The sequence below is a fragment of the Anastrepha obliqua genome, chromosome 2, assembly GCF_027943255.1.
Source record: "Anastrepha obliqua isolate idAnaObli1 chromosome 2, idAnaObli1_1.0, whole genome shotgun sequence".
In the NCBI taxonomy this organism is placed as follows: Eukaryota; Metazoa; Arthropoda; class Insecta; order Diptera; family Tephritidae; genus Anastrepha; species Anastrepha obliqua.
In genome coordinates, this window is record NC_072893.1 from 71409405 (window position 1) to 71432717 (window position 23313).

The window sequence follows — 23313 nt, forward strand, 5'->3', positions numbered from 1 at the left end:
TACACATATACATGCACACTAATGACAATCGGAATTACAGCTCTCAAGGCTGATGCGCGCTTTTGTGTGGCTGCCTTCTCGAAGCTGAGTTACGTATACGCTCCGGTAAATAGTAAGCGAACAAAGAGTGATCAGCGATAAGAGCTTAGAGATGGTGAGAGTATGAAGGAGATGAGAGTGGAGGTTATCGGGGGACTGTCAGTAAAATGCGCATTTCACTAAATGTTGACATGGGATTTATGGCACCAACAATGGTAATGTGACGAGTAGTGAGAAAGCAAGCGTAAAGCAATAGCGCTAGTCAATGCTGACTGGAATGAAGGGTTTATGTGTGTTGTGCGCGAAACGTTGAAATTTTTCTTTTCGTAGTTTAAATACGGATTGACGATGGCATTAATATCAGAATGGAGAAAGTGTCAGTAATAATGAAAATGGCAACGCTGACATGCTAGAAACTTTTAAGCGGCTGTGACGTAACAGTAATGTTGAATGGAAAAGAAAATGTGTTGGCGAATATGTATGCATGGATTTATAGCTCCTTCAGCACTCGCCATGAGCTGCTCCATCATATCGAATTCATGCGTTAACGTAAAAAAGTTCTTCTCCCTCTAAATTGCATATTTGCTTTTGAAAAATGTGCGCCACCAATGCAGAGCTCACTTCCTTGCGCTATTTGAATATCTACTTTTGCCAACGAACCAACTGAAATTCATGCTTCTTCGAGCAGAAAAATCGCAGGCGGATGCATGCAAAATTACGCCATAGAATATATAAAAACAAAAAACAACAACAACACTTCCACTTATTTAAGGGCGAAATGTAAAATCGAAGGAAACAAATCACAAAAGCTCTACAGCCTCATTCAATTTCATTATTTTTTTTTACGTACAATAAAAAATATTTATGCAATTCACGTCCGCTATCTTTTGGCGCATTTACATCTCTACAAATGAATATTTTTTACCAACCCGCTGCTACACATTTTCCACGGCAAAATGACAAAGGCAAAAGATTTATCAAAATTTGCAACAACTGCAAATCACCTTAACAATTTTATACAAATTTCTATTTATATATATACATACATATACTCGTATAGATATATATGTACACTTCTACATAGACATATGCTGCAGTGTGTCAGCCGCACGTGCCTCTCTTTCACCTTTCACTGTATATTTTACATAACAGCAGCTGCCATAGCCGCTGACGACAAGAATCTATTAGTTGCGCCGTCGGCTGTTAGGCGCTTAAAAATATGCTATACAATATTTATGCCCATCTGTCAAGGTTGTACAGGCTGCTGTCGGCTAAAACACCTCGCTTCAAAGTGAATGCACACACAAACACATATACATAGCTTTGACTTATATGTAGATAAAATAATATAATGTATTTTGGCGCCTAGGCGGAGGCAGCTGCAGGAAATAATTCGCATTTTGCAATATGCAAATTTTCGTAGTTATTTTTTCGCTGTGCTTGAGTATGGGTATGTTTTTATGGCAGCGCTTGCACTGGAAGCCAGCTTTTGACAGTTCATTGCATATTTCAAGGGATTTGTGCACGGATTTGAACTGACATATTTGTGGGGGAGAAGCTGTGTTGAAAGCTGTGTGCAAAAAAAATAAACTTCAATATGAAATTTATTAGTTTGAACAAGCACGCTCCGTTAGGTTGTGAAACACAAAGTTGGCAAAAAGTTGCTACTTTAAAGAAGTGTTGCAATAAAGAATTTTTGAGCGCAGGTTTATGTATGTATGCGTGTACGTAAATAAAGCCGCTGAATTTAATAGTGATTATCATATTATAAACAACTCTCGTGGTATTATCTGCAACCTCCAGAATGTTAATTAAAAGATTGCGTCGATATATTAGAACAAAAACCAATGGTAGCTTAAACTTCAATTTGAGCTTGAAATTTAAAAACTTTTTAGGTCACTTTTGTGCCTATTTATTTAATAAAAATGTGCCAGTATATTATAAACTAACTTCAACTAACTTCTCGATAAGTGGGAAAGCTGATTTTAGCAGAGAGCAGACCGCCGCTGGGTGGCGTAGGTATTGAAATATTTCAAAATCGCTTTTATGACCCGATGTTGCTGAGACTAAAAATATTTATTAGTAATATGAAAATAAACAACTTCGCAAAAAATGTGACCGCTAGGCGGTGCTGTGATTGGGATAACTTTCACACTTTGCGATTAATGCCGCGGCATCCACAAGTCGTCGTAAAAGTCGGTGCCGCCAATCTGGCGGTAAGTTGTCGTTAAGAGGAAAGGAAAGATTACCCGGATCAGTAGAGTTGAGATCAGTACTTTTGGAGAGAAGGGAAAATAAGAGAGAAATAGCTCCGTTGAAGCATTAAATTTTGTAATCGGAGAGGCAATGATTTAAATTATTTATAGGCTTAATTTCTTGAGTTAATGTGACCTTACGAGGGTATTTGTCAAAGATTTTTAACCCCATAATGTGGACACCAATTATGTAAGACACCAATTTCTAATCGAAAGATTTGACTTATTTTTAAATGAAAATTGCACGACCACAACCGTTGCTTTATATCACTGGGGCAGGAGAATTCAAAAAAAAGTTGATTAGAATTCTTACCTTGCATCTGTTGCAACCACTGACTCAACATGTCGATAATAATTTAAAATAATTTCCTAAAGTTTCACGTTCGTGGACTCCGCTACGCTAAAATGTAAACAAATAAGAATTGATTTCATGTTGTTTAGGGATATGAGAAAGACCTTTCCAATACAAAAACATTTTTATCTTCCATGTGCTGCACTAACGGAATTAACATTTCGTGCGCAGACCCTTAGGTAACAGCTAGTACGATCATATGTGCCACATGAACAACATTCATATACCGACCATACGCTGCGTATGAGCAACATTCAACAAGAAATTCACATTAGCTGAACTCTCACATATTTCCACTCGTTGTTCACGCTTACACCACAACATTGTAATGTAAATTATACCGAAACGCCAAAAACTGACACATCATGCACCCGAAAAACAAAAAGAAGAAAAAAGCAACTGCACGAAGTTTCGCACTCAGCTAATCTAGATAATTATTTTGCTTATCTTGCTCACACATAGCACACTTGACATGTCACAGCAATAACAATTGTTATGACCAGAAAGTAAGTAAGTGAGGAAACCAGCTTACAGATATAAGTACGCGGGAGATAATTAAAATTGTGGGACACATAATGTAATATAAATAAGAAAAACATGTCAGAGGCACTTGAAAACGATAGTTATCGAGAGAGGGAAGGGCATGCAAAACCGCTACTACAAACAAAACCGTATTATAAAGAATTCAAAATGTATACCTAAGCAAAGTAGAGAATTATGAATACATGTTTTTACTCCTACACGCTGATGCAAAGTTTCAGACTTGCATATGAACCGGCAGCAACATCCGGTTGTCAAAAAGTGCCTCTTATTCCAACATAACCAGCTGGCAAGTTAGCACACACGCAAACGGCTAGCAAGCCAGTAGGCACAAACAGATAGTAAGCAGACGGCCACTAACAGGAAGGCAACAAACTAAAGAAAAAACAAATGAACGAGAGACAAAAAACAAAAAAAGCAAGTGATGGGGGAAAGGAACGATTTTTGAGACAAAACGTCACACGCGACTTGGAAACAGAAATGAAAAATCAGCAACTAAATACATACCTACAGTCAACGTCAAAAGAAAGTGTACACCACATATTGTTAAGTTTTGACTATTCGTTTTGTACTTGCAAATATTTTTTTATAACAATAGAATTCATTCAGAGTTCTACAACAAAGAACATGTAAAACCAAGTTTCGAGCTTTGCATAAAATTTGTAAAAATTCGACAAATTTTCATCAAAATTTCAAACTTTTTACTCAGAATTTCGACAAATTTCGGGTACGCAGTTTTATAGATTATTGAATTTTGGTGCAATGCAATTGAGTGTGCAAGTTTCAAGTAAATCAAAAATCACACTTATTTTTGAGAATTTTTTTTTGCCCGCGGTCTTGTGCATTTTCTCCATTTAACGCCTACTCCACATTTTTTTATATGGAAAAAAACACGCAACGCCGTCAACAAGAAAAATTGTCAAAAATTAACACGATTTTTTAACCACTTGAAACTAGCACTTTTGTTTTTGTTTTTCCTTGTTCACTCCACTCGGGAGCATAGAGCCTCGACAAGACTCAGTCTTGCGTTGGTTTTGTTCGCCTATTTTTGCTTTCTGGCAGGGTAGGTGATTGCCTGCCGCTACCAGTCCTAATTAGTGGGAGTGCCCACCTGTCGTTGTTTAGGAGCAACGCCTTCTAACTGTTTAAAGCGCCATCTGTGTTTCACATTTTTCTGTCAGAAGGATCACACAGATGGTTGAGTACTTCGCTATATTTTGCTGTGTCTGCGCTATTAGGGCGATTGCCCGCTTTCTCTTGCTGGCGCCACTGATGCAATGTGTAACTGTGCCTTTTTCTTTGTTTTTTTTGCTTTTGCTTGTTTTAGCAGCCACAATGCAAGTAATGCGCTGACTTTTGTGTGGGAGAAGGGATTGGAAAGATAAGGTTTTTTGAGTTGAGGAATGAGATTTTTGTTTTTTTCTAGAAGCTAGGAAAGTAGGTAAGTTTGGTAAAGTGCGAGGACCGCGCTTTACGTGGGATTCGAACCCACAACATCGTAGATAGCAGACTAATGAACATAAGCTGTCAGCAAAAAAACATTATTAAAAATCAATGAGATTAAAAAGTTTCAAATTTCGATTAAAATTTTATGACTTTTTCTTATTTTTGTATAAAAATTGACACTTTAATTTATTTAAGGAAAAAAGTTTTCAAACCGAAAAACATTGTAAATATTAAAAACAAACCCGCCTTGCCTCCAGTTAATGCTGCTCAGTGTATGCCCTACTCAGCAGTATATTAACTACATATTATACATATATATGTACGAGTATGCACTCTATACTTGCACAATCAACACTATACAAATATATGCATGTTTGTTTGTTCGAAAAAGCAACCATAAAATGAGAAGATTTATACTGCTTTCTGTCATTATGTGCAGATAAACTCTTCCCAGTTACCTGACGATGTCATAATATTAGACTGTTCAGAGGAGGCAGCGCAGTGAAGTGCACACTAAGCTTACTTACACTCAGCTTATCTAAAAGACTACTATGTCTATATATAGTATAGCAGTGCTTGCTTGCTCTATTTATAAGTGCTGAGCCGTGAGCACGAACAAAATTAACAAACCATTTGCTCCATCAACAAATTTGCCATTCCCCTTCCTCGGTTGTCTACTGGTTATGTGCCTGCTCCTTCCAATGCTAATAATTACGGCATGTACTCGTGCCAACGGGAAAGGGAAGCGCATAAATTAATTAGACGCAAATTCACCACATTTAATTAATGTGTGGTGCTTGTGACATGCTGTACCAGACGCCACAAGCTTCATCATTAACGTCCTTAGTCAAGCGATAGCTAGAAAAGCAACTAATTCACGCTAACTTTGGCCTTGACTATCATATGCGAGGGATGTCATGCAAGTATGAAGTACTGGTAATAGTGAAATGTCTTATTTGCTTATAAAATATCGGTTAATTAAATATTATGTGAAGAAAAACGCGCTGAGTGTTTTCCGCTGGATATCTTTAGGAAGCCATAGTTCAGGACATGGCATCGGGTCGTACTAAACGAAAATTTAAGGCTCAAGCATTGCGCTTCAAAAAGAGTTCTTTGACAGTTTTTAGTTAGGCGAAGCCAGTTGCGCAATACAGTGCTCCAAAAAACAAGTAGAAAAAAAAGAAAATTGTATACATTCTTCAGTGCAACTTCGACCAAGGTGAAAATTAGGATGAGGCGGTGAAAGTGGTATGTGCTAATTAGTTGCCCAATACAAAATTGAATAAATTGAATACACAGCAATGTGTTGACCACAGCAATTCGGTTTTGGTAGGCTAATCTTCGAAAACGTTGACCAAATCGGGAAAACCATCGAGAAGAGCCGGAATACGAGTACTTATTCCATTGCTACTCCATTTCGGTAGCAAAATGTCACAATTTCTTCAATCTGCTGTTAGTGCTTAGTGATAAAAAGTTAAACTTTAAACCTGTAGATCGTAGCATGAGGCCTTTAGTGGACTAATGTAAATTAGTTATGTTCCCATGACAGTCGGTATACGTTTACGAAACAAATTTTGTTATATCTAGCCAAAGGCTATCGCTGAAGAAGGCATTAACCAGACATTTGGACCAGACATTACGACACCGATAATGACAATCTTCTGTGTAGCTCTTCCAAGTACGAAACACACACACGTTTCGTTATAGTTCCGTAATTCAATTAATTTGCTGCGTACCCTTTGAAGAAGAAGACGCGAGTAAGTAATTTCTATTGATGCTACTTTAAGAATTTTGACACTTGGTAATGTACAATACAAAGTTGCATTTCGAGACTCCCAAGTCAAATATAGCATCACTCAAACTAAATGAAGGTCTATTTTTTGGAAACTTCAATCTTAAATTCGTCGGAGACATAATTTTTTTATTGGCTCCTGTAATCAGCATAAAGATGTATGCAATAGTTAGGCCACCTAATAATTTTTGAAATGTTCAAGAAATTAAAAAAATATTGATATTACTGATGAGTATTAGAAATAAATAAAAAAAATGGATGGTTAATTTTTTTTTTTTTACATTTTCTTGATTTAAAAAAACAGTAGCCTACGCTTAACGCACTATGACCACTAATACGACAATCGACAGAAATAATAATAGCCCTCACATCACTTTTTAAACACTTTTTCCCTGCAACAATAGTTTGTGGGGTTTAAGGGGCTGCTATAGTGGCGCAAAAATACGCATATTTTGAAAATAAAAAAACAAGATTCCGGTGAGGCAATAAACTAATTTAAAATTTTGAAAAGGTATTTTATTGTGCCATGTTATATACTGTTGAATGCCATGGGGGCCACCGGTGACCGGCACTAAGTTTTTTTTTGTAGCGCCGTGAGGTCACCGGTGATCGCTGTTATTGTTATTGTTATTTATGCTTTTTTTTGTTATTATTATTATTACTTTTTTAATTTTTTTTTTCAAAGTACATGGTTTAGAAGAAAATGACGACTGCAGAGCTTTTATTCGAAGTAGTTTTTTTTTTTTTGAAAGAGGCACGATTGGACCCACTGCCCCTGCAATTCTTTTTTTTTTTTTGTCAATGCTCTTATTATTATGAGGGAGTTTAGCACTGCGACCTGAAAGATCTGTTGTATTTCTTTGAGTCCAACTTCCTCAATAAATTTTAGTATTTGTCCTATTTTATTGGGTTTAATTTCCACATCTGGTAAAATATGTTTACCCAGGTGTTTATGCCTCTTATGAATCAGTGCTGGGCACCATGACAGCGCATGTGTGGCTTTTTCGTGTTCTAAATTAAAAGAAAAAGACACAATAACTTCAGTGCAGAAGTAGGGGATCCTTGTAGAAATGGTGGTTATGTGAGTACTTAGCAAAATGGCGCATTATGAAGAAAACTGAAACTTTTTCGAAAAAAACTCATCCGAAATTTGTTTATTAAAATAAGAATGCATATATGTATATCAAAAAAATCTATAAGTATATCCATGCAGAATATAATATTTATATTATATAATATAAGTACAGCTAAAGTATCGACTCAAAAAATTCAGTTTAAAATTTTCAATACGGTACGCATGGGATTGAGATAAACTGCCCCACGTATGGAGATATTTTAATATGTTTACTACACCTTAATCTTTTTTGTATATATGTAATTTTTCAAGTATTAGGGAATATTACGAGGAAAAACAAACATAAAAATCAATTTCTTGAAATTTCTGCAGAGGCCAGATAATTTAAGTACATTAGGCAGAAGTTTGACGAATTTTTTTAAGTTTTTTAAAAAACAAGAAAGGTTCTTTATTGTCACAAAAAAAGAAGCTCTTAAAAAAACGAAGAATGCACACAATTCAAATATATTCCTTTTTTCTTGCATAAAGTAAATACAGCCCGCAAAACTGTAGAAGCACAATATTTTTACCAATTCTGACTACTTTTCTTTTGTTTCTTAATTTATATTTTTTGTTTATAAAAAATACTCCCACTCAAACCACAAAACAACAAACTCTGTGCAAATGAAGAGAAAATTCTACAAATTTTCATTAAAATTTCAAGACTTTTTAATCCGAATTAAAAAAAATTTGGGTACGCAGTCTTATAGACCATTAAATTTTAGTGCAATAAACTACAAGTTTAAAGTTGCTCAACATTTCCATGGATTTTTGGTTATTTGGTGTTGCGAATTTTCTCTCAATAAAGAAAATTTTCAGTATTTATTATATTCGATAGAGGCTACTCTTAAGCCTACATTTATTAACTCTACTGAAGTGGTCTGAAAGATTTGGCTGAGCATCGGTAATAAGTTGGTCCTCTTGTCCTTGATCTACATGCGAATATTCGAAAATGAAAAATATTTAATATATTACATGAAACAGCAAAATGGTAGAACAAGTTTTTATTTCTAATAGCGGTCGTCCCTTGGCAGGTAAAAGTAAACCTCCGAGTATATTTGTGTCATGCAAAAGCTCCAGTAGTTTTTATTTCAACTCACTACCTTATTCTCAAAAAAATATATACATATACGAGTATATCGCGCATTTATGTAAGCATTCTTTTATTTTGAATGATGTTGTACAAGGTGGCGCAAAATTAATTATCATTTTTTTTAATAACTTTTTTACTAAATATTTAAAAAACAATTATAATTTTATTTTGACGAAGTTAACAAGTGTCAAATAAGACTGATTGGCTTCGTACATTTGGAAAAATTATACATCTTCCGATGGGATGATTAATTTTGCGCCACCTTGTAGCTAACGGGTGACATTTTAGCTATTATCTTTTTAAACAGTTTAAACAGCTAACGCACGTTTCGTGTTTTGTTTCACTGTCAAACATCTTCAGTTTGGTCTATAATTTAACCATGAATCGTCTTACAAACGAACAACGCTTGCAAATCATTGAATTTTATTATAAAAATGCGTGTTCTGTTAAGAAAGTTTATCGCGCGCTTCATGCATTTTATGGTCAGTTTAATCGATCCACTGAAGCGGCTATTCGAGCTATTGTGACTAAATTTAGAACCAAATTTACATTATTGGACATCAAACCACCAACACGCTTACGTAGAGTGCGAACTGAAGAAAATATCGCAGCTGTATCGGCCAGTGTTGATGATGACCATCAATTATCGATTCGTCGCCGTTCGCAGCAATTGGGCCTCTGTTACTCAACAACGTGGAAAATTTTGCGAAAGGATTTAGGTGTGAAGCCTTTCAAAATACAGCTGGTGCAAGAATTGAAGCCGAACGACCTACCGCGACGCAGAATTTTTGGTGAATGGGCTCTTGGAAAGTTGGCCGAAGATCCACTTTTTATCGAAAAACTGTCTTCAGCGAGGGTACGTAATAAGCAGAATTGTCGATTTTGGAGTGAACATCAGCCAGAAGAATTGCAAGAGCTACCAATGTATCCAGAAAAGGTCACAGTTTGGTGCGGTTTATGGTCTGGCCCGAACTTCTTCAAAGAAGCTGCGAATCGTAACGTAACTGTGATTGGTGAGCGCTACCGTGAAATGATATCCAACTTTTTTTTGCCCAAAATGCAAGAGTTTGGCTTGCATGACATGTGGTTTCAGCAAGACGGTGCCACATGCCACACAGCACGCGTAACAATGGACTTGTTGAGAGACGAGTTCGGTGAACATTTTATTTCACGTTCGGGACCTGTCAATTGGCTACCCAGATCGTGCGATATAACGCCTTTAGATTATTTTTTGTGGGGCTATGTGGGGCTATTCAGACAAGCCTGCTTCAATTACCCTATTGGAAGACAACATTAAAGTATTTATATGCGAGGCCGAAACATAGGAAAGAGTATGCCAAAATTGGAATAAGCGGATGGAACATTTGAAGTGCAGTCGCGGTCAACATTTGCATGAAATAATCTTCAAACACTAAATTATATGGACTATACTATCGATTTAAATAAAAATTTCATGCATTTTTTCTGAATTTTACGTATTTTTTTTTTAAACTTTCCTATAGCTCTTAAAAAATCACCCTTTATATACCTACATATATGTAGCATGTATACTAACATGACGCATGCATCTTGACGGAAATTTATATTCACCATCGTCTAAAATTTGTTATGTGCTGCAAAGTAATCGCCCAAATACTTGACTCGTTAACTTGTGTTAGTAAAAAACTTTTTTATTTCAAAAATTTACTAACAGCTTAATAATTGCTGCCGAGGGACGACCATAATAGATTCTGTGTGACGTTCGCAGTGAAATCACTTATTCAATGAAGAATAAAGCAAACGCACATCTTTTCCATATGAGTGTCCGAAGATAATGAAAAAATTTATTATTAATTTCAGCATAATCAAAGTTATATTTAAGTTATTCTCACAGCAATCTCATTTGATTGCCAGTAAACCACTAGTACAGATAAAAAACTTTTTCAATTAATTTATTGTTCATGAATACATTTGCACACAAAATTATTTGAGCTCACTTTTCTTCCCCTTCCAACAAAATTGTTTCTTATGCAGAGACCAGGAGATCTGCTACGCCATTTTTATTTTCATTCATTTCTATTTTATCATTTAACCTCCATTACCTTTCAACGCAAATTATTACGCGCATCTTGACTGCTTAGCCTAAGGGGGAGGAAGAGGAGGAGGAGAAAGTGTTAGCGCGGAGGTTGATGGAAAAGAAAGATGAAACAGAAGACGCGGTGAGTGCGCAACTTCCGGCACTCAACATTCGCTGTTTAATGCCACTCGAACTACATTGACGGTAATGACAAAGAAAGGAAGCAGCAGAAAAGAGATCTGTAAGACAATATATTTATTACATCAGTCCACAGGAGTTCAAAGTGAACTGAATGGACATACGAATGAGCCTAGCAACGCGGCATAACTTTGAAATAACTCTTGGAATAATAAGTAGTACCAGTCACGAGAGTAACGAGTAACAAGAAAAAGAATAACTGCAATAATAACAATTTACATAATAAGACAAATGACCAAAGTCAACCAAGTTATAATGCCATGAAGAATTTCTCCATTTGGCCAAGTGTTGAGGCTGATATTAGGAAAAGTGGCATAATACATAGTAGGCGCAAACTGAAAGTAATCATAGAAAGTACGACAATAACGCCAAGCAGATAAGAGCACGAAATTGTCGTTGAAAAGCAATGAGGCTCTAGCAACAAATATCTACTCGTATGTATGTATATGTTTAGTAGGGTGAATCACTTTGTATGGAACGATTTTTCTAGACATCGTTCGAGTAAATTTGGATTCTACATTTGACTCTGAGGGAAAAAGGCCATTGAGCATAGCTCTAATAGGAAAATAGATATGGAGTTCTGGTAATGAAAAAAAAAGAATTAAAAGTAAAAAAAAAATTAATTGTGAATACGTTGTTAATTATAGAAAAAACTTAATGATTAGAATGTCACAAATCTTCCTGTCGTTAAGCAGAAAGAACTGCAGGCAACTGGTTGGACTGGACTGACAACGGGCAACTTTTTGTTGGCGAACAGTGTACTCTGCCCAGCTTGTGAAGAGGCGGATGAGACGGCAGACCACTTTCTGTGCGTCTGGCCCGCCTTCGCTCGAGTCAGGCTTGAGAACTTTAGCACTGATGTGTTATGAATCGACGACCGTGCCAAAGAGCCTAGATCTAATCAGGTTTCTTCGGAGGTAGGGTAGATTTCAAGAAAATTAAAAGGGAATGCGCGTGCAGTAAAATGGAATTAATATTGTCTGAGTGCTGTACTTACTAGTTGTCCCGACAAAAAACAATTGATGATTAGAAAAAAAATGTAAAGCAACTTTTTGAAAAAGTATATTGTAACATTTAATTGTTTTTGATTTTTTTTTGCAAAATTTAGAGCTACGCTAAAGCAGCAAAAATGATAAGACTGAGGACTTACCTCTGGCAAAACTTACCATTTTTTATTGATAGTCAAGCAGCGAGCAAGACACTGGCCTCAACGCGCATCAATTCAAGATGTGTTAAAGCATGCAGGAGTTCGCTCTCGTTTAGCCACTCTGGAGTGGAGGGAAATGAAAGAGCTGATGAATGTGCACGGAAAGGGTCTGAGGGTAAACGACATAAGCATTCCTCTAACCGAACTGTATACTACGATTGACTTGAGCGTAATCGCGGAAACCAATAGAAGGAGGTCTCTCTGACTACTAACTGCATGGCCTCCAAAGCACTCTAGCCAAAACTGAATCTTAAAAGGTCAAAATGTCAGCTTCAACAGATGCCCTACCAGCGTCCTCACAGGTGTTATAACGGGTCACTGCGCTATTAGCACCCTAGCCAGCAGAATGAGTGTACCTCACAATGACTTCTGCAGGAATTGTGAAAAATAATATGAATGTATGCACGTGCCAAATATCTTGGCGATTATTTTTTTGAAGACTTGGAAAATTCGCAAAATGTCTCACTGTCTCTTAATTCCAACGCTCGCGATCCTTCGCGATGTCTTTGACTTCTTTGAAAGATTTCCCTGCAGCCTTAAGGTCTTTTTCGAGAGTTCTCACCCAAGTGCACCTAGGGCGTCCTTTTTTTCTACTGCCTAGCGTGTTCCAATCGAGTGATGTCTGTGGGATCCTTTCGAAGAGTATGGCCAATCCACCTCCATTTTCTCTGTTTTATTTCAGTATACATGGGTAACTGCTTACAATTCGCTGTCTGTTATTGATTGTTCTTGGGCCACCACATCTACTATAGACGTAGATTTGTTGACAAAAACTTGCAGCGTATTTGCGACCAAGTTTGTCATGAGCCAGTGTCTCACTGTAGGGACTAGTTACCTTCTTAAATAAGTGGTTCAAGCAGTTTAGTCAGGAAATGGAAATCAAATGTAGGTATCACAATGGGCCTTAGGGCCACCGAGTGTCTTGTCTTAGACAAGCAAACTGGCTAACCTATCCTAACCTACGCTATAGTCGAATTTTTTTTTTAGAATTTCATATAAAATCCGAATCTACTAAAAACGATTTTGAAAAAAAATACGACCCGCCCTATTACATAGCTATAATATGCACCCACTGTGTATTCTTCATATAATTTCCTACTCTGCTCTGCTTACTCGAATTTTCTGCCCACACTGCACGGATTATGTTTATTTGTTTTGCGATACTTTTGCGCTTGTGGCAATTCATGTAAAAGATGTGGCGACCCAAAGTAAACTTTTTGTTAGCCTTGGTAGTCATAGTCATTCTCACTTTAGTCGCATGACAAATAATCATAAAACGGAAGTCCCACGGACGACAAATAAACAAAGATTTAGCTACTGTTAGAGTTTGTCGGTGCAACTACGGAGTACATTCATGCGTATAAAAAATGTGAGAGAGAACATCAAAAATATGCAAAAATAAAATGACAATTGATGAACGAATAAGCCTATTTTTATACCCAAGGATTTTTTCTTGCTCTTTTGTCTTTGAGATTTGATACCAAATTGCTTTATGGCATATGAAAATGGCTAAAGTTTACAAATAAAAAAAAATGTCTGAACAGCATTAATTCACAGACATTTCCTATGTAAAATTTGACTATAAAATTGAATTGAAATATTAAGAAATTGGAACAGGTTACGAAATATAGAAAAAAATTAAAATTTTTGTGTTTTGAATAAAGGCGAATATAATTTTCCTTTTTATTTCAATTGACTTTATTTCAAAACATAGTCAGTCGATTTTAAATCTATTTTTTATGAAATTATTGTAAAAATAATAAAATTTTCTATCCAAAGTTTCCGTAACACTTTTCAAGCAGACCGTCGGCTTAGGAGTTATTTATGCATTTCTCAAGAATTTTGCATCATTATCAACAAACTTTCATCAAAAATTTGGTTTTTCTGTTTTTCCTTCCAGTTTCCCTCTCTGGCGGTTTCCCTTTTCTTTTACTTTCGAACCGTCGATGTAAATGAATGTGGAGTTAGTGTTCAGAGCCAGTACTAACTTAGCTTCCCATTCATTCCCGGCGGTCAAGAAGCACTTTCTGAAAATGAGAGACCGAGTTGAAATTTGCGAAGCAGTCGTCAAGTAGTTTGGAGTGACACTGGGTTTCTAAATTTTTTGCAGCATTGAACCGGGCTGTATTACAGCTAACCTGGAGTTTTCCATACAACACGACCGGCAGATAATTAAGAGAGGTTGCGAGGACTTATGTCGCCATTGAAAATAAAGCAATCACGCCGTTCTTTGTACCTCAGTTAGCCTAGTCTTTACTGTAGACTGACCTGCGAATGTCAACCAGACTGGAACTCCGTGGAAGAATACAGAGCATACTACTGCTCGGGCTTGAAATAAGACTTTTACCTGTCGCAGCCTCATTCGCGTATGGGGCAATAATGGTCTCTCTGAATCGTTTCTGAACATTGCGCTATCAGATTAGGTTCCTATTCAAGGCAATGCCCAAGTATCATACTTCACTAATTTCGAGAGAGTTGTGAGTTACTTCATTTAACGATGGATGTTGGAAGTGGAGAGTTTTAGTTTTTCCGATGAAGAGTATCAAAATGGTTTTTATCGGATTGGCATTGAAACTTGCAGCAGATTCACACAAAACTCAAGTCGTGCTGTACTAACTCACCTAAGCGCTGGCGTGTTTTGTATCAACGGTCAGGTAGAGTTCTGCAAAGTAACCAATAGCAGCCTTAATTCTATTGTCGCAGAAGGAGAGTTTTCACTGTCAGATTTCAAAGAGCTGAGCGAATTTACAAAGATGGGCTGGTATGTCTAAAGATAAACAAAACTCTCATTTCCGAGTGTATTGTTCTCCTTGATAAGGTTAGGTTACGGTGGTTGCCAATCTTCATACGAGTGTAGAGGGGGCTCACTTAGGCCTGGGGACCCATTGTGATTGTGATACTACCAGCTTGGGCTCAGTTTTCTCCTCTAATTTGCAATGTGGTGAGACCACTTCGTCGCTCGGATAAATGATAAAATACTTTGGATGACTGCCGATTTCTAATCTGATAGACATCCAAACAAAGGTAAGGTATTCCGGCAAAAGCGGGGCAGTGACAGATGAAGTGCTCAACGCTCTCCACCTCCTACTCGTTCCACCAGCTGGGACAGAAGTCATTTGAGGGAAAGCCCATACGTTGCCCATGTTTTCTTTTTAGACAGTAACCGGAGATGATACCAAACAGCGTATTAATGGAAGGCCGGTCTAGATTGATGAGGGATCTAGTTCTGTACTCATTCCTTTTAGACCAAACCTGTCTCGGTATGTACAAGTGGGCTCTGTGGTTCATCTTCTATTGGTCTGTGCGCTGTAGAACTCCTAACAAGGAACAAATTCTACAAATTTGACGAAATACTGTCTGGAGTTAGAGCTTAACTAACAGCACGGAATTGTTGAAATGGTCTTAAAATCTATCGAGTAATACAGCTAGCACTAACTTCTTAAAGGCCAGAGCCCCTTCAGTTCTAGCACCAATTTCTTAAAGGCCAGAGCCCTTTCAGTTCTGATAACTATTTGTTGGAGTATTGTTTTCACAAAGCTGCCTTGGATTAGGCATATTGGCAATTGGATGGATTACTCGGAATTAACTTCTGCCTAGTGTGTATATGCGACGACATAGACATAGCGCAGCGAATAAAGATCCAGCGGCTACGCTGGCTGGGTCATGTTGTCCAAATGAATACAAACGCTCCGGCTCTGAAAGTATTCGATGCGGTACCAGCTGGTGGTAGCAGAGGAAGAGTAAGGCCTCCTCTGCGTTGGAAAGATCAGGTGGAGAAGGACTTGGCTTCACTTGGTGTGTCCAACTGGCGCCGGTTAGCACGAGAAAAAAACGACTGGCACGCTTTGTTAAACTCGGCCAAAATCGCGTAAGCGGTTATAGCGCCAATTAAGAAGAAGAAGTATGTATATGCAGTGCAATCTCTCTAGAATTGTGCAGAAGAGTGAGTCAAGGCTTAATAGTCACAAGCCCTTGGGCTTCATGTGAGAATTCTAACTCGTTTTTGTATGAAGCTCATTTTCTATTACTGAGTATTGCTTCGAACATGTAGCCAGGGCTTATTTTATATAAGAAACTACACAACACAATTCAAAATTTCGCTGTCATATATTTAAATTTAGCTGAAAGTTCTAAGTTATTTACAAAAAAAACACAAAATAGCGCATTTCGTCAAAAAAATATATGTGTGCATAGGCACCTTGAAGCATTTAAAAGGGATACTAAGGAAATTGCGAGGCTAAGATGGGCGTTAAAGCATTCAGAAAAGCTGATTGCTGAGCGCTTAAGGAAGCCTAAGCTCGCCAAGTGCGGCACTTCACTCGAGCACCAATCGACAATGAATGCCCGCCACTCTGGCACAAGGCAACCATGCAGCGAATCAGCGCTGCAGGGAAAATTTGAATTCGTGAAATAAAGTTCGTCAAAAGTAAACTAGTACGTAAGCAGGTAGATTTTCACTAGCAAAAAATGGGCGCAATATGGAAACATCGAAATTTTTTTTTATATTTCACTTTCCACATTTATCTATTTGTCCTTCTATTTTGCCTAAGTTTCATAAATCAAACTCGGCAGAATTTACTCAAAGCTAAAGTAGTATTGGTTCGAAACTACTGGAAAAGAGATGCAGGGCGCACTAGATATAATACAACGCATTTAGCACTAATTGTAAACTATCAAAATCCAAAAATAATTTGGAAGAGGGCGGCAATTAACACCATTGCATTTTCCTGCAGGGACAGCACTCAACAGTTAGATAGTGGCGTTGGTGCTGAATCTGACACTTCGTTGAAAGCGCTGCAAGAAAAAGAAAATCGTGTGGCAAGAACCTTTCAACTATTTAATATGCATACTTACTCAAAGTAACTGTAAGGATGTGCGCACAATAGGTGCTCTTGTGGACTAGTCAAGTCAGTGCATTGCGTGAGCGTGAATGTGAAGGCGTTATATGAATTATATGAATTATGCAGAATATGCAAAAATGAATGCACGAAAAGCTTCAAATCAAATTATACGAATACTCGTTGAATAATTTCGCAAAGGCAATCATGCCGAGAGCAATAACAAATTTCGCCACAACGCAAATTTTAATTGCTCGCTATGTGAATTTTGCACGTTTTGTGTTAGGGAGTGTCTGTGTGTGTGTGTGTGCGTGTGTTCTATTTAGCGAAGGTTTTAAATTATATTAAAATCAAGCAAATTTGAAAATGTGAAATTTTGGATGAAAATTCGAGTAGACATATGAGGTCATGTCTTTTGTTAGTAGATATACAATTATACAAAATGCAAATGAACAATTAGATACAATATTTGTGTGGCGTTTAATACTCGTATATGGATACATATATACGTATATATGTTAAGTACGTACGAGGGGAGGTTAAACGATTCCCATAATAGAGTAATTGAAAAGGAGTGATGTAGTTTTTTTTTTACTTAGCACTACTTGACGACTCAGGACAACTACACTGGTAATGGTACTCGTACAAACAGATTGATTTTGCTGCTGACGACAGCCTATAAAATCTGCTATCAGTAAAAAATGTGAACAAATCTTCTTCGCAAACGTTGCCCCACTTGCAGATATGCCTTGCATATTATAAAACATGGACTGAAAAGTCTCGGACCAAACAAATATATGGCACTAGTTTGATTGCATTCTTCTTTTTTTCAATTAGTACTAACCTTAAAAGGCAGCTATTAAATTTGATGATATTATATTCATTAGGTCGTGAGTTATTGTGCTAGGAGTGATGCCACTGTTGTTATTTTCAAAACAATGTGCAAAACAAGGGACCAGACCAAGAATTTGGTGATTTAATTTTATGGGGAAAAAAGGGGGGGACTCCGCTCCTTCAAAAACAACAATAAAGCGATGGTTTGTTGACTTGAAACTGATGCTGGTCGTAGCAACACCGATGACGCACAACGCAGTGGACGTTAAAATGAGGCGGTAACTCCAGGAAACATCAAAAAATTTCTAAATCGTTTTGAATGATCGAAAAGTGAGGTTGCGTGAGTTAGCTAACATCGTAAAGATATCAAAAGAATCAACATTTGATTATGAGAAAGCTCAGTTCAAAGAGCGTGCCACGTTTGAATTGCGCCCACATCCACCGCATTCACCAGATTTAGCTCCCAGCGACTACTGGCTGTTCGCAGACCCAATAATACTTCGATAATTTGAATTAATCGAAACATTTGGTGATTCATCTTTTCACTTTTGGTGGGAATTGAGCTTTCATCATCATCATTTTTTCGTCTCCGTTGCGGAGCATAGGGCCAAAGTAAAATTTTTCCATTTTGTGCGATTCTCGATTTCACTTGGAATTTTTCTTCGATGCAGCGTCGCCAAGATCCCCTAGGTCTGCCACTTCTGCGCTGTCCTTGGGGGTTCCAGTGCAGCGCTTGTCTGCTGATTTCAGTGGCACCTTTCCGTAGGGTATGGTCAAGTCATCTTCATTTACATTCTCTTATTTCGGATGCAATTCGGTGTTAGATATCCAGTTGTCTGGCCACCAGATACGTAAAATGCCTCTCAAGCAGCGGTTCACGAACACTTCTTTCCGCAGACAGACGCCATGTTTCACAGGGATGAGCAGAACTATTTTAACATTGGAGTTGAAAATCGGTATTTTTGTTGTAATGCGCGTTTGGGTGGACTGCCACATCGGACGAAGATTCGCAAATGCACCTCTTTCTTTTTTTCAATCTAGTAGATACATCTTTTTTGCATCCGCTTTCCGCAGTGAATTGACTTCCAAGGTATTGAAAAACATTTACATTTTCAATATTTTCCTCTCCGATATTGTAGAATGCATCGTTCGTGTGTACTACCAAATGTTTAGTTTCTTTGCCTTGATTTTAAGTCCAGCAGCACTAGAGTGTTTTACGAAGATGTTCTGGAAGATGTACGATTAAAGGTTACATTAGACTAGGTTGCAGCAGTTTTTCACCATAGGACACACGCAAGCCCACAGTTCGGATGGGAAACATGTACTGATCCCTCATAAATCCAATATCAACTGTACAAATACTTTACGAGATCACTCAAGTTCACAGTTCTGAGATCTTCTAACTCAATCGAGAACTGAGTTTTTTTTAATAAGAACAGCTTTTGCATGGCAGAAATACACTCGGCGGTTTGCCATTGCCTCTGCAGAGGTGCGAGCGGTATTATATATTATGGTATTATCAGAAACTATTCATGACTTTTTGAATCATTGTTGATAGAATAGGAATGAGTTTATCAACCGTATTTTTACCACAGAACCCGAAACTTGGGTTCATTACTTAAACCTGTCACAACAGAAGCAGTGTCACCGCAAAAACGATCAGCACTGCCGAAGTAGTTCAAGATGTCACAAACAGAGGGTGGATTACTTGTTACTCATACATTTTATATATTTATTGTTGTATTGACAAGTTGGTTTTTTTTCCCTTGTCCACTCATCTCGGGAGCATAGGGCCTCGACAAGACTCTTCTGTCGAACACGGTTCTGTGCTGTTCTTTTGGCACCGTTCAATGAGATGTCGGCATCTGCCAGTTCGCGGAACATTGGCCTTCGCCAAGTGACCTTGAGCCGACCGCGACCTCTGCTCGCTTGCGGGTTCCAGGTCAGTGCCATCCTAGTGATGCTACCTAGTGGTTTTCTCAGTGCGTGATCTCCACAGTGCGTCGTTACTGGTGTTTGGCCAGAATATTCTGCAGATGATGCGGAGGCATTTGTTGGCGAAAGATTGTAGCCTCTGTGTGATGGTGTTAGAGACCAGCCATGTTTCGCTTCCGTACAACAATACGGACTTTATGCATGAGCCGAATATTCATTCGTAGTTTAGTGCCCCTGGATATTGACAAGTTGGAAATCATCCAATTTTGTTTTTGAATAACTTTTTTACTAAGTTAAAAAAATGTTTTTAAGATATAGAAATCTTTATTTTGACCGCTCCATCGCTTGCCTATTTATGTACTGCACCTGCCTGGCGCTCAAGTGCCAAATATGATTGACGCACGACCTTATTTGCAAATATTATAAATATTCCGATGGGTTGGTTAATTTTACCCCACTTTGTGTTATTACAAGGAAAAGGTGCAAATTGTAAAAGAGAATGCTAAGCTATGCTTTCAGAAAAACTAAAAGTTACCTTTAAGGCAAAATGAAGGCGCAAATGGATGGTAGCTGCGCTCTTTTGGCTATAATGGGTTTGTTCACAAACCTTTTCTTACTGCAAGGTAAAAGTGTGGTTTCCAAACTCTCAATCAACCTACGCATTGTCCAAATTTAGCTTCTTTAAATATTACTTATTTTCAAAAACAATAAAAATTCTTCGGTAGAACAAAATTACTAATAATGCTGAACTGGAGTTCGCGATTTCTGTATCCGAAGTAAACAAATTTTGCTTTAACGATTTAAATCAAGAGGAGAGTGTGTCGCAAGGGCAACATAATTTCAAATTTAATTTCCCACTCTTTCCACTTCATGCCGCGCACTTTTTGAACTCCCCTCATATATGTCGGTAGTCAGTAATTATAAATTTTCATATTCACAAATTACGAAGCCATGCACTCGCGTGTGTGTGCGCCTCTATTCCGCCAACAGCAAATATAATTAATGGCCACATTTGAAAATGTGCGATCACAAAACGAAATAAATGTAATTTTTTATGTGCGAAAAATTTCAAACTACAAATTTTGCTTGGCAAATGTGGCAAATTCCTCGGTGCTCACATAAACAAATTACCCTCAATCACTTAACATTAACTTGTGCTATTAATCAAAATCTATTAAAATTAAATAGATACAACAGAAAAAGTAATTACATAATTTTTTTTTTACATATAAATACTCGCATTTCTGTTTGCATTTAATAATTAATTTATTTTTTGTTTGTTTTTCTTCTTATCTTCGTGCAGGTCATCGAGGAACGCATCGCCCACATACCCTATGTACCAACGCAACCGGAATCCTACAATCAACCGACGGGACACGAATTAAAGCCACGCCCGGTGGGTGAAGAGAATGGCGTGGTGGTATTCAATTACAATCCCGTTAGCGCTGTCAATTACGTAAGTATGTATGTGAGTGCACAAATTCACAGAATGCTTTCGTATGAAAATTCGCTTTGCGAATTTTTGTGCTTCTATGTTCAAATTTGTTGTACTGGCACGCTGACAGACAATTTTGTTTTGTATGGTTAGTATAGAATTGTTCGACTGCATTGAATGCTTGCAAATTCGGCAGGTAACTAGAATGGCTTTCAAGGTAATGTTGTTGTAATTTTGTTTGCATTTTTTATTTATTTTATCACTAAATTTTCCTAAGTTTAATGTAAATTGTAGTTCTTAAGTTTAAAGTTTTAATTTGATACGTTTAATTTGTACAAAAAAATATCAAATTGAATTTTATAACCGAACTGGTTAGGAAATGACTTTTCAACTTGGCGATTTTTGTATACTGAACTTGACACAAGTCAGACCAAACATGATCTTAACCGAAAACCTATACTTGAACAATAGCATACGCCAATGTCACATTTCTGTTGCTAGTTGGTGCGCACAATTGGACCCACATAAAAGTATACAAAAAACATCCCAGTATTTTTTTAGTATGGGGTGGTTATTCAGTATGAAACTATTTCTAGTGTATGATGCCAAAAAAACGGGTTTTACCGTTACACATAGCTGAAATGCTGATCTACAAGTTGTAGCAAAATTAATCACCCAATTGGCAATGGAGCGCTTAAAGGTAAAAATAAAGATTTCCATCACTCAAAATCACTGTTTTTATTTAGTAACAGAGAGGAACCCATTCTTAGGATGGGTTTACGATGGATAGGTTACACACTGAGAAAACCGCCAGACAGCATCACGAAGATGCCACTGGACTGGAACCCGCAAGGGAGCAGAGATCGCGGTCGTCCAAAAAATACTTGGCGATGGTCGATGCTACGCCAACTAGCATCTCAACAACACCACAGAACCGTGTTCGATAGAAGAGTCTTGTCGACGCCCTACGCTCCCGAGAGGAGTGAACAAGGAGAAAAAAAAATGTACAGGGTGGCTGATGAAAGCCGCTACCAAAAAAAAAATTGAATAACTTTTTTTCTTTTTAAGTTATCTGTTCCATTTTTGTTTTAATTTGCAGATTGATCTTTAAAATTTATTAAAATGGATAACTGGGACACGCAAACAAGAATTTGGATAGTCCGCCGCTATCACGCACTGGAGTCCGTAGTTTTGGTACAGAGAGAGTACAGGCGGATGTTTGGCGGCGATCCCCCGAGCAGATGGACCATAATGAAACTGGTGAATAATTTTGCTGAGCAAGGAACAGTCGCAAGAAGGCCTTATCATCGAAACCCACCAGTTCGGACGGAGGAAACGATCGCTGCTGTAGCCGCAGCTATACAAAGCAATCCAAGGGTTTCAACAAGAAGCTTATCTGCTCAACTTGGTGTCAGCCGACAGTCTTTGCAAACAATAATGCACAAAGATTTAGACTTATTTCCCTACAAAATTCAAATGGTTAACAAACTGAATGCAGCAGACTTGCCGATTCGCTTGGAATTTTGCCAGAAGATCCCGCAAATGGTGGAAGAAGACCAAAACATGTTAAACTGCCTTTTCATGTCTGATGAGGCCCATTTCGATTTAAACGGCAATGTGAACAAACAAAAATGTCGAATATGGAGTACTTCTAACCCACAGATACTCCACGAGACGGAATTGCATGCTCTTCGAGTGTGATGTGCGGTTTCTTCACGCTGTATTGTCGGGCCTTATTTTTTTGAAGAAAATGGTCACACCGTTACGGTTACTGGAGACCGTTATTTGAAAATGCTGAAAGAATTTTTCTATCCAGAACTACGCCGAAAGAGAAATCCTTTCAACTCTGTGTGGTTTCAACAAGATGGGGCAACGTCTCACATAGCCCAGACTGTTATGACAGAGTTGCGACGAAAATTTCCCAATAAACTGATTTCAAGAAACTCCGAATTTCGTTGGCCCCCCAGGTCGCCTGACCTTACTGCACCTGGCTTTTTCTTGTGGGGTTTATGTAAACAAGAAGTTTATAAAACAAAGCCAACAAATTTGGATGAACTAAAACAATCCATTCGGGCAACAATTGCGGCTATTCCTGTCGCAACTCTCAAAGCAGCAATGAACAACTTTTTACTAAGATGCCGCACTTGTGTCAACGAGCATGGGGGCATTTAAATTCAAT

General features: G+C 37.7%; 2 protein-coding genes across 5 annotated transcripts in view; one reads left to right on the plus strand and one right to left on the minus strand.

The window, feature by feature from the left end:
* The window catches only part of LOC129237975 (glutamine-dependent NAD(+) synthetase), a 241915-nt gene that overhangs the window by 159912 nt on the left and 58690 nt on the right, over positions 1 to 23313 (minus strand). The window lies entirely within an intron of this gene.
* Positions 1 to 23313, plus strand: part of LOC129237974 (cytosolic carboxypeptidase Nna1) — a 208961-nt gene that overhangs the window by 127538 nt on the left and 58110 nt on the right. For all 4 annotated transcript variants that reach the window (XM_054872980.1, XM_054872981.1, XM_054872984.1 and 1 more), the window contains exon 3: positions 21003 to 21155. In XM_054872980.1, coding sequence (XP_054728955.1) covers positions 21003 to 21155 — 153 coding nt within the window. The remainder of the gene's footprint in view (positions 1 to 21002; positions 21156 to 23313) is intronic.